At 43.1% G+C, this 18516-nt stretch overlaps 1 protein-coding gene and 2 long non-coding RNA genes across 4 annotated transcripts in view; all 3 read left to right on the top strand.

Moving 5' to 3' along the window:
- Positions 1-10082: 10082 nt before the first annotated feature.
- On the top strand, positions 10083-15267 carry LOC132480311 (uncharacterized). The gene is made up of 3 exons (XR_009530628.1): positions 10083-10139; positions 14165-14270; positions 15186-15267. It is a non-coding gene; the product is annotated as an uncharacterized LOC132480311 (long non-coding RNA).
- Positions 15268-15480: 213 nt separating this feature from the next.
- Positions 15481-18516, top strand: part of LOC132480388 (uncharacterized) — a 34384-nt gene continuing 31348 nt past the window's right edge. Inside the window, exon 1 of the long non-coding RNA XR_009530641.1 lies at positions 15481-15556. This is a non-coding gene — a long non-coding RNA (uncharacterized LOC132480388). The remainder of the gene's footprint in view (positions 15557-18516) is intronic.
- LOC132480387 (cytochrome b5 type B) overlaps positions 15550-18516 on the top strand; it is a 34315-nt gene continuing 31348 nt past the window's right edge. For both annotated transcript variants that reach the window (XR_009530640.1, XM_060084570.1), the window contains exon 1: positions 15550-15732. Coding sequence is in view for 1 of the 2 variants with exons in the window: in XM_060084570.1 (XP_059940553.1) it covers positions 15571-15732 (162 nt within the window). In the remaining variant the exon portion in view is untranslated. The remainder of the gene's footprint in view (positions 15733-18516) is intronic.

The following is an 18516-nucleotide window of genomic DNA, read 5'->3' on the forward strand; positions in this document are numbered from 1 at the left end:
TGGACATTAGTTTGTTTCTAATCCTTGGCTCTGAAAAATAGTCCTGACATTCATGTCCTTGTACAAACATCATGTCACACATGTGTGAGTATATCTGTCTGTAAGAGAAACTCTTAAATGCAGAAGAGCTGGGTCAAAGGGCAAGCTATGAGGTACATTTTGCCGACTTCTTTTTAATCAAAAGCACCTTGCCATGTCTAAATAGTGTTACTGTGGTACTGTGGTGCCTGGCAGTCGATGTAAGCCTGTTCTAAGGAAATCGGTCATTAATGAAATTGCTCTGGTTAGGCCTGAATTTACCACTTCCACTTATTCCTGCAAATCCAACAGAAAACCACCACCCAGGTTGGCACGGTTGGAACAACAGATGCATCTCAAAAACACAACATAGAAAGACAGACGTACACCCTCTGTGATTTCAAAATCAAACGAGACAAATCTAGGTGACAGAAATCAGAACAGCGGCTGCCCAGGGTTGTGGGGGCACTGACTGGAAAGGGGTACTAGGCAAATTTGCGAAGAGATGCAAACACTTATATCTTGATTTGTGTGGTAGTTTACACGAGTGTTTGCTATTTTCGAGATTCACTGACCTGCACTAAAATGTCGACATTCGATTTTATGTAAAATAAGGGTTACTTGAACACTGCAATACGATGACAGTCAATCTGATAACCTGGGTCAGCTACTAAGCGACTAACGAGGTAGCATATAGACAGTAGATACTTGGACAAAGGGATAATTCACGACCCTGGCGGGGTGGAGCAGGATGGCATGAGATTTCATCAAGCTACTCAGAATTGTGCACAATTTAAAACGTATAAATTCCTTATTTCTGGAATTTTCCATGTAATATTTTCGGACCTTGGTTGACTGCGGGTAACCGAAACAGTGGAAAGTGAAACCGTGGATAACGGATGGGGATAACGTGGAAAATGGCTGGAATGACACGCATACTGTTATAACCTGTATGAATTATTTTGCAAAACTCAGGTATAAGAAAATGCACATTTCTCAATTTTGCAGGAGTCAAACTTAAATACAACTCTATCTGTACCTTTCCAGGTGATGGTGGGTGAGACAACCTTAATCATTTTTGGCCACACTGCCCACTTGGCCTCATGAGATTAAAGAAGTATCTGGGGTTTAGAAAATTCAGAAAAACTGGAGAAGGGCCTTTGGTCCACATGGTGGTCCCTGAGATGCTCATTGTTCTGTGTGGTTTACTTGAAGGTGAAAGGCTCAGATTCAGTGTCGGGCTCGATCACCAGGATCCTCTTGGAGGGTCCCAAGACCTAAGAGATGTTTAGAACTCAGTCTTCCTGAGGCCACCAGCCACCTCCGTCCTGCCACCTTCTGGGGCTCTGTGTGGGATTGTTACTCTGGAACTTGCCCTCCCTTCATCCCCCAGCGGGTTTGCACTTTAAAAAAACTATCTTGCAGAGAATGGGGGCAGCTAGAGAGGATTTGGGGAGACCCATTAAAGCTGGTAAATCCCCAAGTTGGACTCAGCCTCAGCTTTCATTAAATAGCAAATGGGGAAACTGGGAAAGGAGAAAGAAAAAAAAATTTAATCTTCTAAGGGTTTTGCAAACAATTGGAGTAATTAAAAGTTCTCAGAAGTAGCCGATGGTGCCCTTTTCACCGAGGGAATGTGGGCCAAGCATGATATATTAAAAGAGAGGGAGCTGCTCTATTGAAGTTAAAAATAATCTTCTGTCACATGGCTAATTTGTTGGAATGCAGCAATTAAAGGGCTCTGGGCAGAGGGAGAGCTGGAAGCAGCTGGGGAGCTTGCAGGCAGAGTGCACGCCCTGGGGACTGTTTGCAGAGAGAGAAAACACTGTCACAGCTGACTTGGGGCACCTTATCAGAAAGCCCACAAAGGGGGCAGGAAGAAGGAAAAGTGGGGTTGAGTTCAGAGCCGTGACCTGTGGGTTTAACAGACAGTGAAGGGATAGGTCAGGACTTGTCACCTGTGCTCTGGGATGCTGATTCACTCAGCAAGGATGAAGGCTTTCCAGTTTCCCCTTCACTTTGAAAACGCATGCCTTTGAATCCATTTCAAAGGAACACATAACCCAAAAGAGCCCTTTGATCCTAAATCCATGGGAAAAACCAATCTATACAGTCTTTAGGGGCAAAGCTCAGGCCAAGAATATAAATCCTAGCTTGGGGAGTTGGGGTGTTTTTGCAATTTTTGAATTTTTTATTTTTGAATTTTTGAGTTGAAAGAATTTTAAGGAAAAAGTTATCTGGTATAATATCTGAATTTTCCAGGTGAGGCAACAAGCTTCGAGAGGCTGATTTGTCCAAGGTCACTCAATGAGCAAGTGACAGAAGTTAGGTTCTAACTCGGGTCTTTAACTAGAGAGGGAACATGGTGGTTAGGAAGTGCAGGATTCCCATGACCCTGATGTGGAATCCTGCCTCCAGGGGCTGTGGAATGCTCTTACAACCCCTAACCCTCTCATCTCAGTTTTACCTTGTGTAGAGTAGGAATAACAGTAGTACCCACCACCTAGAATTGTTAAAATGCATGTGAAGTGTTTAATGTCTAGCTTAGAGTAAATGCTTAATAAAATGTGAGGACTTCCCTGGTGGTGCAGTGGTTAAGGATCCGCCTGCCGATGCAGGGGACATGGGTTCGAACCCTGGTCCGGGAAGATCCTACATGCCATGGAGCAACTAAGCCCGTGCGCCACTACTGAGCCTGCGCTCTAGAGCCCACGAGCCACAACTACTGAGCCCGCGAGCCACAACTACTGAGCCCGCGTGCCACAACACCTGAAACCCACGCACCTAGAGCCTGTGCTCTGCAACAAGAGAAGCCACCGCAATGAGAAGCCCACACACCACCACGAAGAGTAGCCCCGGCTCGCAGCAACCAGAGAAAGCCCTCATGCAGCAATGAAGACCCAACACAGCCAAAAATAAATAAATAAATAAAAAATTTTAAAAATATTAAAAAATAATAAAAATAAAATGTGAGCTGTTGGGCTTCCCTGGTGGCGCAGTGGTTAAGAATCTGCCTGCCAATGCAGGGGACACGGGTTCGAGCCCTGGTCCGGGAAGATCCCACATGCTGAGGAGCAGCTAAGCCCGTGCACCACAACTACTGAGCCTGCGCTCGAGAGCCTGCGAGCCACAACTGCTGAGCCTGCATGCCACAACTACTGAGCCTGCGTGCCTAGAGCCCGTGCTCCACAACAAGAGAAGCCACCGCAATGAGAAGCCCACGCACCGCAGCGAAGAGTAACGCCCCCGCTCGCTGCAACTAGAGAAAGCCCACACGCAGCAACAAAGACCCAATGCAGCCAAAAATTAAAATAAATAAATTTACCAAAAAAACCCAAACCATTAACCAATTAAAAAAAAAAGTGAGCTGTTGTTTTTTCATAGCTTTTTCTACACCACCCTGCATCAATCTCCTATCGCCATTTTGCATGTTAACTTGCCCACACATCCTCTTTGGGTTGGGTGGGATTGTCTTTCTCTTCTTTCTACCTCCAACTCTCATCCATTACATATAAAGGAAAAGAGGATCAGTCACTTTCTCCTAGCATTTTCTGCATTCCAACACACCCATATTGTTTGTCTTCTCTCAAGCTATAGGCCCTCCAGCCTGTGCTTTTAGTATGGTTTCCAAGTTGCTGGCAAGCAGAAGTGGCGTCAACATGAAGAAACAAGTATTGGTGCCCCAAATGCAGTAGCCAGAGCTATCTGAATCTTTTAGAATAATACTTTTTTTTTTTTTTTGCGGTACGCGGGCCTCTCACTGTTGGGGCCTCTCCCGTTGCGGAGCACAGGCTCTGGACGCGCAGGCTCAGTGGCCATGGCTCATGGGCCCAGCCACTCCACGGCATGTGGGATCTTCCCGGACCGGGGCACGAACCCATGTCCCCTGCATCGGCAGGCGGACTCTCAACCACTGCGCCACCAGGGAAGCCCTAGAATAATACTTGATCAATTTTCAAATTTATAAAGGGCACCACTAACAGAAGGGGCTCTGAACATCCAATGGATGTTTGGGCTTCATAGCCTAAGCACCCCTGGAAAGTGGAGGCCAAGTTCTATGTGTGCACATACATTGCAAGGAATAGACATCTACCTGACACTAGCTTGAGCCAAAAAGGGGCAAATTAAAAAAAAAAAAGGCAAATTTAGTGGCTCATGTAACCACAAGACTAGATTTCGTTTCTGACTAGATCAAAGGGTCAAAAACAGCCCCAGGGCATCTTTCTGCTTTATCGGGCTCCATTCTTTAGAGTCTTGCCACTTGGCAGACAAGACAGCTGTGAAGAGCTCCAAGCTTTTACTTTTTTTCCAGTTCAGTATTCATATAAAGAAGCAGTCTTCCTGCCCTTAGTCCTGTTCCCTGATTGGCTGCCCTCAATCAAGTGCCCATTCCTAAAACAACAGGGCCAGGGAAATGAGCTTCTCTCACTGGACAGATTGGATCACATGCCCCATCTGTAAGGAGGGGAGGCAGAGCATCTGATTGGCAGCCCCACTAGCTTCACATACACTAGAATAGGAACAATTCCTTGCAGGGAAGATGGGGCACAGAGACCAGAAGAAAGGGAAAGGCAGGCAGATATAAATCATTAATACCAAAGCCCAGCACTTATATGCACTTTTCTGAGGTGGTGGTTTATAGCTTGCTTCCTATCCTCAAAATGTTCTATAATCCGGGCTTCCCTGGTGGTGCAGTGGTTGAGAGTCCGCCTGCCGATGCAGGGGACACAGGTTCATGCCCTGGTCCGGGAGGATCCCACGTGCCGCGGAGTGGCTGGGCCCGTGAGCCATGGCCGCTGAGCCTGCGCGTCCGGAGCCTGTGCTCCGCAACGGGAGAGGCCACAGCAGTGAGAGGCCCGCGCACTGCAAAAAAAAAAAAAAAAAAAAAATGTTCTATAATCCAAGAAATAGTAAGAACTTTGGGAGAGGAAAATGCTTTTCCCTCACTCCAAATATTTCCTTCCTGTAGAGGGTCATCATGCCCCAGGCTCCTCTTCATGCCTTCCCTCTCCTGCACTTAGGGGAAGGAGAGCATTAGGAGAAACTGGGCATGAATCTCCCAGTGTCTTCCTCTTCCTGGTCACTTAGGATTGAGATGCTGGGAAGGAACACAAGTTCTCTTCCTCCACATGGGGAAGGCACCCTGGTCTATTGTTGCCTGGGACTGTGGGAAAGTCTGTTGAACTAGGATTCAGGGAAGCCTATTGGGCTCACATGCTCAGCTACATTCTGCAATGTATAGCCTTATCAGAAGATAATTCATCTCCTGACCACCCAGACCGCCAATTGATTCAGAGCCTGAGTAGGGAGGAGGCATGCTATTTATTGAGCCCCTTCTCAAAAGTCAACAAGAACCATCCACTTAGGGTATCAGGGACCCACAGATTCATCCTCTCACTCTCCCCTTCCTGGCTGGTCCCCTATAGGAGGAGCTTGTCTCTTTGGAAATCCACCGAGATAGTGGAGTGCTGGGAGCAGGCTCAGAGGGAGGCCACAAAAATGATCAAAGGCAGGGAAGCTAGGTTTACCACAATAGGTGAGAGAAACTGGGATTATTACACTTGGAGGGGGCAAAAAACAAAGCCAGTGGTGGGGTGATTCAGGGGTAGCCTTGACCAGAACCATGGGGAGGGTGTGGCATGACTGGTATTTTTCCACAGCCTCACCCTGACCCTGAGCATAGTCACATCTGTCCTTTACCTCTCCCGTCCCACTTGTCTCCTTCTACACCCACCTCTTTGAAAATAAATTGTTCCACTTCCACAGAGGTGTAGGAGGCACACAAATCAACTTAAATAAAATAACACTATAGTATAATTTCTTTTTGATTACAAAAGTGATACACAATCTGTGAGAAAAACTGAAAAGATACAGAAAATTATAAGCATGAAAACTAAAATCAACTCGAAGCCCTCAACCCTGAGATAGCTGTTGTTAGCTTTTTAGTCTATTATTGTCCATCCTTCTCTCTCTACATAATTTTAAATGTATTCTTTATTTCTTTAAAAAATTTATAGAAATATTTTAAATAAAATAGCGGCATGTAGTGTAAAAGATGAAAATGGTATATTATGCTATTTCTCTTAATATTATGATCTATGTGTACTATAAAGTGAATATTTTTTATTGTTACCACTTCCTTTTGTCTCTCCTGGCCTTAGGAATGGTTGACATTAATGGCACTTATTTGAGAGTAAAGTACTGGTGTCATGAGACCCATTTTAGAGGCAGGGAACTGTGACTACCCATAGCCACACCCAACTCCTGCTTGTGTGGCCAGGATCACAGGGGACAGAAACAATTTCCTAACATAATAGATAACTTTGTTGAGAAAAGGGAGTGAAAAATGTGGCTTCCATAAGCCAGGGTTCTTGACCTTCCTTTTCTATCAGAAGTACCCATCAAGGGGCTTCCCTGGTGGCGCAGTAGTTAAGAATCCACCTGCCAACACAGGGGACACGGGTTCGAGCCCTGGCCTGGGAAGATCCCACATGCCGTGGAACAACTAAGCCCATGAGCCACAACTGCTGAGCCTGCACTCTAGAGCCCACGAGCCACAACTACTGAGCCTGAGTGCCACAACTACTGAGCCCACACACCTAGAGCCCGTGCTCCACAACAGGAGAAGCCACCTCAATGAGAAGCCTGCACACCACGACGAAGAGTAGCCCCCACTCGCCGCAACTAGAGAAAGCCCTTGCGCAGCAATGAAGACCCAAGGCAGCCAAAAATAAAATAAATAAATAAAAAGAAATACCCATCACATCTACCACAGTGGCTTCCCCAGCTCCAAGAGTTTGATTCTGGGAGCATATAGCTGCAAGTGAACAAAGAGTCAGGGGAAAGTTCTTTATCAGCAGGAGAATTATTTTATTCAATGTGTTTCCTTACATTAGTTGGGACAATAAGGGGAAAGAATGAGAAGAAATAAAAGGCCAGTTACTCAGGCCACTTTTAATGAATCACCCCCCAGTGTCACTACCCATCCCCAGTCAGGAAAAGCTTGAGTTTTTCCATGCCAAGAAAAACAGAGGGCAGGAAGAAACAAATTACGACCTTGTTTGTGTTTTGTGTCTTAACTATTTGATTTATAGGCCCAGATCCAATGATTATGGATGAAAGAAAATATCCCAGTGTCCCAAACCTAACCTGAACTTAACCGGGGTGGGTCTCACGTCCACTGCTCAAAGTTAATGCGAAGTTAAAATGCTTTAAGTATAAATGTTCAGGGTTTGGGGCTGCCTGAGCAGGCCAGTGGCAAGGCCAAATTCTTTTCTCATCACCCTAATTAGGATGACTACTATGAAAAAATTTAAAAATAATAAGTATTGGTGAGAATGTGGAGAAATTGGAGCCCTTGTGCACTGTTGGTGGGAATGTAAAATGGTACAGCTGCTATGGAAAACAGTATACAGTTCCTCAAAAAATTAAAAATAGAATTACCATAAGATCTAGCAATTTCATTTCCAGGTACTCAAAAGAATTAAAATCAGGGTCTCAAAGAGACCTACACCTAAATATTATTGTTTTTGGTTGGTCTGTTGTTTGCCCAACCATTATTCCTTGTCCTGGGAGGCAGTGGCTAATACATTTGCCTTTAAATCTATTAAATGCCCCCCAAGTAGCTGCCTCAGATTTGGGAGAGTTCTGAATTAGGCAAAATGAGGGCAAGCCTTTTGAGCTGGCCCTTCAGGGAGCCACCAGACTGGTTGAAATGAACAACCACAATTCTTTAAGAATGAGGTCACTTCTACTACCTCCAGGACTAAGAACTTGTACTAGGAATGGGGGCTGTTTTTGTCAAAGCTTCTGCCAAACTGAAGAGCAGGGGATGGGACAGGGTAAGTTAAAACACCACAAAGCTCTCTGACTGAGATTCAACTGTTTTTTCCTTGATTAAGCATTCACCTGGTTGTTATAATCTTTTGCTTAGTTTCCAGAATGCCAATAAAGTTGATTTTGAGAGTAAAAAAGAAAAGAAAAATATCATGTAGCCATGAACTCTCTAGAAAGAAAACAGAATGATGCGTTGGACCAAGTATCCACTTAGGATGTGGTGGCTCCCCGAGGCCTCACCCAGGGGTTGACACTTAACCAGAGATTAGAATGATAAAATCTAAATGTGAAGTTGGGCAGAGAGAATACCCCTAAAGTAAGCTTGTGCTTGGCATGTAGAAATCAAACCATCTCAACTCAAAAGAGATTCTTGGCCATTAAGATTATTTTTCAGATTGATCTAGATGGAAGGTTGATAAATTCCTTTCTGACTCTAAAGTATAGAAAAAGTTCTTTGACCTCACTCATAAGAGAAATGCAAGTCAGACCTAGAGTGTGATACAGTTTTTAAAATGTCTGATTGTTATACTCCAGAAACTTTGATAACACACTCTGTGGGGCTGTGAGGAAACTGGCACTCATATGCATTGCCAGTGAGAATATAAATTGGTACAATTGCTATCAAGGGCAGTGAGAATATAAGTTGGTGCAGTTGCTAACAGTACGGATGCATGTGCTTTTGGCTTAGAAGTCCCATTTTTTCTTGTACATGTGTACAGTGATATAAGATCAAAGTTATTAATTACAGCATTATTTCTAATTCCCAGACACTGGAAACCCAAATCTCCATCAGTAGGAGACTAGTTAAATTATGATACATTCATACCAAACTATGAATACTGAACTATGGGAAACTATGCAACTGTAAAAATAAATGAGGAGGCACTTTATGTATTATTATCTAAACATTTCTAAGATGTCATTAAGTAAAAATAGCAAGATGCAGAACTGTGATGTTTAGCACCTTTTATATATGTGAGTAAAACTAAGTATAAATATTTATATTTACTTGCATTTGCATAGAGAAACTCAGGAAGGATACACAAAAAATTATTAAGTGATTATCTGGGCTGGGTGAGTGGAAGGGAATGGAAAGTATATAGAAAAGGTGGTCAAGAGACTTTTTATTGAGATGTTTAATTTTTTTTTTTTTTTTAGTTTTGAGCCTTGTGAAGTATTAAGGACTTAAAAAATTAAATTTAAAACTTGTTCCATCTACTACCCCTTATCTTAATTTATTAATTTATCACTTAATCTATAACCATTTTTCACTGCTCTCAGACACTCCCCTGAGAAAGTGTCTACTTAAATGAATGTGGATGATGGTTTATAAAGAGTACATTAGTGCATATAAATTATATCTTTAAAAATCTGGGGCTTCCCTGGTGGCGCAGTGGTTGAGAGTCCGCCTGATTATACTGGGGACATGGGTTCGTGTCCCGGTCTGGGAAGATCCCACATGCCGCGGAGCGGCTGGGCCCGTGAGCCATGGCCACTGAGCCTGCGCGTCCGGAGCCTGTGCTCCACGGTGGGAGAGGCCCCAACAGTGAGAGGCCCGCGTACCACAAAAAAAAACAAAAAAAAAGGCATACAGATTAGAAAGGAACAAGTAAAACAGTCTCTATTAGCAGATGACATGATTGCTACCTAGATATTTCTAAGAAACCTACAAAACAACCACTGTAAGTGAACTGTAAGTGAATTTAGCAAGGTTACAGGATACTAAGTCAATGTACAAAATCAATTATATTTCTCTATTATAGCAGCAAACAATTGGAAAATGAAATGATTCCATTTATAATAGCATAAAAACCATAAAATATTTAGAAATAATATTAACAAAAGATGTAGAATACCCCTATTCTGCAAACCACAAATTGAAAAAAGATTCAAATAAATGGAGTGGTATACCATGTTTGTGGATTGTGAGCCTCAAGGTTGTTAAGGTGTTCATTCTTTATAAATTCATCTATAAGCTCTTTTACAGAAATTAACAGGCTGATTTTAAAAAGTAACCTTATTATTTTGGGGATACTTTTAGATTTACAGACAAGTTGCAAAATAGTACAGAGTTCTTATATACCCCTCACCCCACTTCCCATAAAGTTTACATTGTAAATATACTATAGTGCATTTGTCAAAACTAAGAAGTCAACACTGGTACATTACTGTTACTTTAATCTGAATTTCACTGCTTTTTCCCCTGATGTCTTTCTTTTTTTGTTCTAGGATCCAATCCAGGTTGCCACTTTGCATTGAGTTGTTGTGTCTCTTAGTCAAATTGGGTCTGTGACAATTTCTTGTTTCCTTGTTTTTGTTTTTTGAATGAGCATGACAGTTTTGATTGATGCAAGTCGGTTATTTTGTAGAATGTTCCTCAATTTGGGTTTGCCTAATGTTTTTCTCATGTTTAGACTGGGATTATCAGTTTGGGGGAAGAATGCCACAGTGGGGAAGTGCCCTTGTAGCACATACCAGGGAGTACATGCTATCAACGTGATTTATTGCTGGTGATGTTAACCTTGATCACTTGGTTCCACAAGCAGATTTTAAAATTTATTTGGAAATATAAAGGATCTAGGGTAGCAGAAACAATTTTGAAACCTATGAGCAAAGGTGAAGGACTTACATTACTGACTTCAAGGCTTACTATAAAGCGATCGTAACCAAGACAGTATGGAATTGGCATTAAGCATAGACAAATAAATCACTGGAACAGAATAGAAAGTTCAGAAAAAGACCCACACTTTTTTTTTTTTTTAAGACCCACACTTTTATGGTCAATCAGTTTTCAACAGAAACATGAAAACAGTTCAATGGGGAACTGTTTTCATCAAATGGTGCTGGAACAACTGGGTATCTACTTGGGAAAAAAGAGACCGAGAAAGCTAGCTAAGGTGACCAAGTTTGTGAGTAGCAGGGACAGGGATTCCAAGCTAGACTTTCTGGCTATCGTGTGTTATAAATTATGAATATGAATTTATAACCAATACATTTAGGCCACAGTATTTTCCTGAATCAAATTCAATTTGAAGCCATACTTTTCAAAAATGTCAATGTCGTGAAAGCAAAATAGAGGCTGAAAAAATGCACCTGATTAAAGGAAACTAAGGAGACATAAATAAATAAATACATTATCCTGAGTTGGATCTTGGCTCACACAGACACACCAAAATTCCACAAAGGACATTATTAAAATAATTGGAAAATAATATGGACAGCATGTTAGATAATAGTTTTATATGAATGTTAAATTCCCTGAACTTGAAAATCATACAAAGGCTATGTAAGAGTATGTTCTTATTCATAGAAGATACTGAATTATTTGGAGGTAAAGGGTCATGATGTCTGTACCTTACTCTGAAATGGATTGGTTTAACATTACTAATGACAAGAAAAAAAATAAACATATATGGAAGAAATCAAATATGGAAAAATAACAATCGGTGAATCTAAGTTAAAATGGGAATTCATTGTATTACTCTTTCAACTTATTTGTTTGAAATTTTAAAAAAGAAATTTATTTGTTTTAATATTTATTTATTTATTTATTTGGCTGTGCTGGGTCTTAGTTGCAGCATGCAGGCGGGATCTTTTAGTTGTGGCATGCGGAATCCTGAGTTGCTGCATGTGAGCTTTTAGTTGCGGCATGCGGGATCTAGTTCCCTGACCAGGGATTGAACCCAGGCCCTCTGCATTGGGAGCGCGGAGCTTTAATCACTGGACCACCGGGGAAGTCCCTAAAAAAGAAATTTAAATATTTATTTTATTTTATTTTATTTTTTAAAAATAAATTTATTTATTTATTTATTTACGTATTTTTTTGGCTGCGTTGGGTCTTCGTTGCTGCGTGCAGGCTTTCTCTAGTTGCAGTGAGCGGGGGCTACTCTTCGTTGCAGTGTACGGGCTTCTCATTGTAGTGGCTTCTCTTGTTGCGGAGCACGGGCTCTAGGTGTGTAGACCTCAGTAGTTATGGCTTGCGGGCTCTAGAGCGCAGGCTTGGTAGTTGTGGCGCACGGGCTTAGTTGCTCCGCGGCATGTGGGATCTTCCCTGACCAGGGCTTGAACCCGTGTCCCCTGCATTGGCAAGTGGATTCTTAACCACTGCGCCACCAGGGAAGTCCCTAAATGTTCATTGTAAAAAACCACTTTCAGCTGATTCTAATTCCAGTTGCCACGATGGTGGCAAATTCAGTCTCAGTCACTTATGAGCATTCCTCTCCTCCTCCTTAGGGGTTTTACGTAGTAATGCAAAACATTCAGGAAGGGCCCTTTGGTCTTCAGTCCACATTGGTCACTTCCTGAAAGATCTGCTGCAGAGCTGACAGCCTCCACACTGGAGCTCGAGTCTATCTGCTAGCTGGAGCCCTGGCACTGAGGGTCCATTCTCTTTCTGCATGTATCATGTAGCCCTTCCCCTCCAAAATCCTGTCACTGGCCTAGGTCCCTTTGAGGAAGCTTGTGGGGTTCCTGCTGTTGGAGGAATCCCAAACCACTTTCCTCTTCCCAGTCTCAGAAAGCCCAATTGTGCTTTTGTGGTACTCCAGATATATTTGTCCAACCCCTCCCTTTGCTGAGAGTTTCCTCCATGCTATCCTCTTAGCTGTTGGACTCAGTTTTCTAGAGGTGGAAGTAGAAAAGGGAATGCTGTGTGATTTTACTAATTCACTATATGAGAGATAAAGACATCAAATATGCTTCAAAACAGACTCACAGGGAATTCCCTGGCAGTCCAGTGGTTAGGACTCTGCACTTTCACTGCCTAGGGCCCAGGTTCAATCCCTGGTGGCCAAAAAAAAAAGGCTTTAAAAAAAACCAAAACACACTCACAGGTAATAGAGAACAAACTAGTGGTAACCCGTGGGTGGGTAGGGTAGGGGCAATATTGGGGGGGGGAGTGGGAGGTACTAATTATTGGGTATAAGGTAGGCTACAAGGATGTATTGTACACCACAGAGTATATAGCCAATATTTTGTAATAACTGTAAATGGAGTGTAACCTTTAAAAATTGTATAAAAAATGCTTCCAAAAAAAGTTCAGTGTTTCCCAACGTTATCCATATCCACTTGTGTCGGAGTCATTCAAAATACTTGCTAAAAATGTTAAATTCTGATTCTATATCCAGACCCACTGAACCTGAATCTCTGGAAATGGGGCTGGGAATCTGCTTTTTAAATTTTTTGGTGTCTTAAAACAATGCTTTATTATTTCTCATGATTCTTTGGGTTGATGGGGCCATTCTGCTGATACAGCCTGAACACACTCATGTGTTGTCATTCAGCTAACAAGTTGATTAAGGGGTGGGCTCAGCTGAGACTGCTTAAATGGCTGATTTTTGTCCACTGAAAAAAAATTCACAAGGTGAGAGTTGTGAGTTGTTTTATTTGGGGCAAAATGAGGACTATAGCCTGGGAGACAGCATTTCAGATAGCTCTGAGAAACTGCTTCAAAGAGGTAGTGGGGAAAGTCAGTATATATGTGATTTTGGTGAAGGGGGAGTACATGCAATCAAGCACATTTTTTGCAGAAGTTTTCTGCTAGTCTCATGAAGATTACTGCTAGTCAGGAGGAGCAGACGTCACCATGAAGGATTTTAGTGCTTTTCTAGACTCGAGGAGATGCAAGAATTGGGCTCATAAAATTGTCTCCTGAATGTATCTATCTGAAGACCTGTTCTGCCAGTTTTTCCCAGAGCACAGAGTGCCTCATTCCTGATCTCCAGCCTAACTCCTTTCAATGGGTGTTGAAGGTCAGCAGCTGCTGACTTTCATAATTTGATCCTTGTAGAGGTAGATGGCAAATGCCAATTTGTAGGTGACATCTTTAATCTCAGGCTTCTTCACAGCATCATGAAGCATTCTAAGATGGTTAAGATGGAAACTTCAAGGCCTCTTGAAGTCTAGACGTAACTTGCACAGTATCACTTCTGCCACAATCTGTTGGCGAAAGTAAGTAACAAAGCAAGCCAACATTCAAGGTGAGGAAGAGACTCCACGTCTGGGCAGGAGGGAATCTGCATTTTCTTTTTGTTTTTTGGCCATGCCGTGTGGCTTGCGGGATCTTCACGTTCAGGGATCGAACCTGGGCCCTGGAGTGAAAGCGCCAGGTGCTAACCACTGGACTGACAGGGAATTCCCAGGAATCTGCATTTTTAACATAGCCTTCTCAGTTGACTCACGCACACCGGGGTTAAGTGTGAATTGTTCATTTCACATATATGTGTACAGAGCTGTGTCCCTTTGCATTTGCTACAAATCTCTATTGCTAGCACTTAAATTTATATATATGTAAATGTTTTGTTTCTTTCAGAAATTTCTGGAATAGTAATGTGCTTAGGTACTATATGGAGATAGAATCACCGGAGCTCAGAATGGTAGCAGTTTGTGAAAAAGAAGGAATTTCAGGACCTTGAAAGGTGAGTAGGCACTGGAAGGAAGGGGGTTATCTTCAGTGGGTGGACCTGGCATGATCACAGATGTGGGCTCATACCGGTAGGTTTAGGGGTCAGTGGCTGGTGCACAAGACTAAAGGGAATGGTGGAAATGGTTGGGGATGGATTATGAGTATCGGAGAGTGACACGATGAAAATGACATCTCACCATGACCAGTTTGTCAGTTGCAATGGCAGTTAAAAATAGCTAACAACACTGCATAGAAACCAAACGCATAATTCGAAAATGCCGCATGAGGGAAGGGATGTGGGAACAGATGTATATGTATGACTGATTCACTTTGTTATAAAGCAGAAACTAATAAAAAAAAAAAAAAAAGAAAATGCCGGAACCTCTAGCCAGCGACAGTTGAGGCGAATACTATTTTAGAACACATAGAAACGAACAGTGTACATTGTCCTGATCACTGAAGAATTCACTTAAAAATCAGATCCCCCCCCACACACACTCCGCCCTGAGCCTTATTAAGATAAAACTGACATACAACAAAATCAGATTCTTAGTAGTGGCACAAACTTGGGATTCTACATATCGTACCCCCAATCACTGTCTCTAGGCCTCGGCCCACCGCCTGTTATTTATGTATTGATTACTATGTGCCAAGCGCTCTGCATGTATGTGTATACACTCTCTCTCACTTAATCGGCCAGATTGCTCTACAGGGTAGAGTGTATCATGCCCACTTTACTGGTGAGGAGGAAACTGAGCCTAAGAATGGATTTGCCATATCACAGCCTGGAGGCTGCAAAATGTAAAGCTGGGGCTGGAACAGAGGCTGCGCCGGAAGTGTGGGGGGGAACGAGTTCCGCGTGATTCAGGAGGGATCCACGGCAAAGGGAAGGGAAACGTGAAAATGATGATTCGGCCCCATCTTCCAGAATTCTGCAGGCCCCTACGACGAGGGAAGAAACTTCTCTTTCAGACGACGTGTCTCTCTTAGGCGCCTTTCCAAAATCACAGTATCTGATTGGTGAGATTGGAGGGGATGGATGGTCCTGATTGGTAAATTGGACCTCGAACCAGGCTTACGCCCCTAGGATCGGGCGAGGAGTGGGTGGGATTTGGAATTGAATCCCCCGTTTCATTGGTAAAAAGAAAACGAACCAGGAACTATTAGGAAGCGTAATTGGCTGTTGCCAGGAGCCTCCGCTGGCCTTATGGGCCCGGGTTACGGAAGCCGGGGCGGACTGAGCGCGCGGTGTACCTGCAGGAAGTTGGCAGCGGAAACCGGGATAGCGGTGGAGAAGAGGTACCTCAGGTCCAATGGCGACTGTGGAAGCAAGTGGCAGCGATGGGAAAGGGCTAGGGGTCGAGACCTCCGTCACGTATTACCGATTGGAGGAGGTGGAGAAACGCAACTCCCCGAAGGAGATTTGGCTGGTGATCCACGGGCGAGTCTACGATGTCACCCGCTTCCTTAATGAGGTGGGGCCCGGGATGTGGGCGGCCCCTGGGAGCTGCAGCGGCGAGGGTGGTCGGGCCCGGAAACGCTGCTAGGGTGTGTGTGGGAGGGAAGTGAGACCTGGCTGAGGGCGAAGAGGCGTACGGAAGGGAACACGACCCTCCAAGACGGAGATTGGGGGGCCTTAGGTGTGCATGCATTTCCAGCCGTCACTAAACTCTCGTGCCTTCAGTAATATCATGCCTCTGTCATATATTGAGCACTTACTGTGTGCTTGGCTAAACTCTGAGTCACCATTATGCCCACTTTACGGAAAGGGAAACTGAGACTCAGGGTCTCTCACCTAACAACCTACAGCCATTCGAACCCAGGTCTGAAAGCTCCAAACCTCTGCTCTTTCCACTATGCCTTCTGAAGTAATAACATTTTTTGCTTTTCATTTTCTTGAGAAGATGAGGTGTCTCCTCCTTTTCCCCCATTATGCCGCCTTTCTTTTTTCTATTTTGAGTTGACCTTGAGTCCAGATGTTATGAGTTGATTTTTTTTTTTTTGGCCATTGACTCAGGTTCTGTCACCCACTTTTGTAAATCAAGCCTGTTGTATTAGGGTTTTTTTTTTTTTTTTTTTTTTGTATTAGGTTTTACAGGTTCTCAAGACCCTGGTACAACTGAGTGATTTGTTTTGTTTTGTTTTCAAGGAAACAGACTTTCAATTTGTTTAACTCTACTGGGGTGTAATTTACATACAATAAATTGTGGCCATTTAAAATGTACAGTTTGATGAGTTTGACAAAGGTATTCACCCATGTAATCACAACTCCAATTAAGAAAGAGCTTTTTCATCACCGTAAAAAGTTCCCTCTTGCTTTTTTGCAGTCATTCCCCTCACTCCCAATCCCTGAGGGTTTAGGATATTTTAAATGCTTATTTATTTATTTATGGTGTGTATTATTTTATTTTGAGTAATAGGTTAATAATCTTATGGTTAATTCCTTGTAAGTTCTTGAATAACATAACCCTACTATGAGAAAAAGTTTCATTTCTCTTCGTTCTCTTTCTGAAGCAAATGTACTAGCAAAATTTGTTTTCTGCTAATTTGGGGCCTACGGGATAAAGCTCTACATCCTGATTCATAAATCTATAAAAACTTTTAAAACGTAAAGTTTCCCAAAAAGAACATTGTTTTATTTTATTATTACTTTTTTTTTTTTTTTTTTGCGGTATGCGGGCCTCTCACTGTTGTGGCCTCTCCCGTTGCGGAGCACAGGCTCCAGACGCGTAGGCTCAGCGGGCCTAGCCACTCCGCAGCATGTGGTATCTTCCCGAAGCGGGGCACGAACACGCGTCCCCTGCATTGGCAGGCGGACTCTCAACCACTGCACCACCAGGGAAGCCCTATTATTACTTTTTAAAATAAATAAATTTATTTATTTTTGGCTGCGTTGGGTCTTCGTTGCTGTTCAAGGGCTTTCTCTAGTTGAGGAGAGCGGGGTCTACTCTTCCTTGCGGTGCATGGGCTTCTCATTGTGGTGGCTTCTCTTCTTGCGGAGCACAGGCTCTAGGCGCGTGGACTTCAGTAGTTGTGGCTCGCGGGCTCTAGAGAACAGGTTCAGTAGTTGTGGCGCTCGGGCTTAGTTGCTCCACAGCACGTGGGATCTTCCCCGACCAGGGCTTAAACCCGTGTTCCCTGCATTGGCAGGTGGGTTCTTAACCACTGCACCACCAGGGAAGTCCTTTTTTTTTCTGGTCCCCCCCCCCTTTTTTTTTAAGGACATTGTTTTAAATAAATCTTTCTAGTGGCCAATAAGTTAACATCTTAGAATTTAGTAACTTCTTGTGTTTGTAGGGTGTATGGCATTTATGCTTTTAAAAGTGCTTTCCCGTTATTTCAGTCTCAAAATAACTAGTTGAGAGTGAGTTGGATAGTAGTGAGCCTTATTTTAACAGGGAAATAAGAAACAGGTTCAGAGAGATTTTGGTCAGACAGTTGATTAGTGGCAGGGTGTGCTTTAGATAAGTACCTTGGTTTCTCTTGTCTACACAGTATTACTTTGGAATTCTAGACTTAGCTATGTCCTTTGATGTATGCCTCATAATAAGCTTCAAGTGTGGCTTGTAGCATGCATGGTAAAGCATAGTTCGTAATGGGCCAGTAATGGTTTCATTTCCCCCCCAGTTTCTTCTTGATTGATTCAGAATAGATAATGAACTTGGAAGGAACACTCAGTGCGTGTAGTGGACATTAGTTTAATCTTTAATAGTGTTTCCCAGCCTGGTTTACCACATGCTGATGGAGCCAGAGACAGCACAGGTGTGCCAGGGGTGGCCCTTCAAGCTTGAGTTGCCAATCTTTACCTGCAGTTAGCCATTCTAACTTACCTGTTCCAGCGTCTCTGTCCCTGTGTTCTTCTTCACTCCAAGTCTAGTCATTCATTCACTTACTCATTCAAATATTTATCAAGTGTCTACTAAGTGCCAGATACTGTTCTAGGTGCTGAGGATGCAGCAGCGGATAGTTAAACATTTATGCCCTCGTGGAGATTACCATCTATGGGAAGCAGAAAATAAGCAGAGTAAATAACTAAAATATATGCTATGTTAAGTGCTAAGGAGAAAAATAAAGCAGGGAAGAGGTAAGTGCTAAGAAGAAAAATAAAGCAGAAAAGAGGGCTGTGGACATGTATGGGGTGAGGGCGTGAAGATGAGGGGTTGAAATTTTAGTTATGATGGCCAGAAATAGCTTGATTAAGAAGATGACTAGAGTAAAGGCCTTCTGTTAAGGGAGCTGGCTATGTGGATATCTGCAGG

Source organism: Mesoplodon densirostris, chromosome 19, assembly GCF_025265405.1.
Source record: "Mesoplodon densirostris isolate mMesDen1 chromosome 19, mMesDen1 primary haplotype, whole genome shotgun sequence".
In the NCBI taxonomy this organism is placed as follows: domain Eukaryota; kingdom Metazoa; phylum Chordata; class Mammalia; order Artiodactyla; family Ziphiidae; genus Mesoplodon; species Mesoplodon densirostris.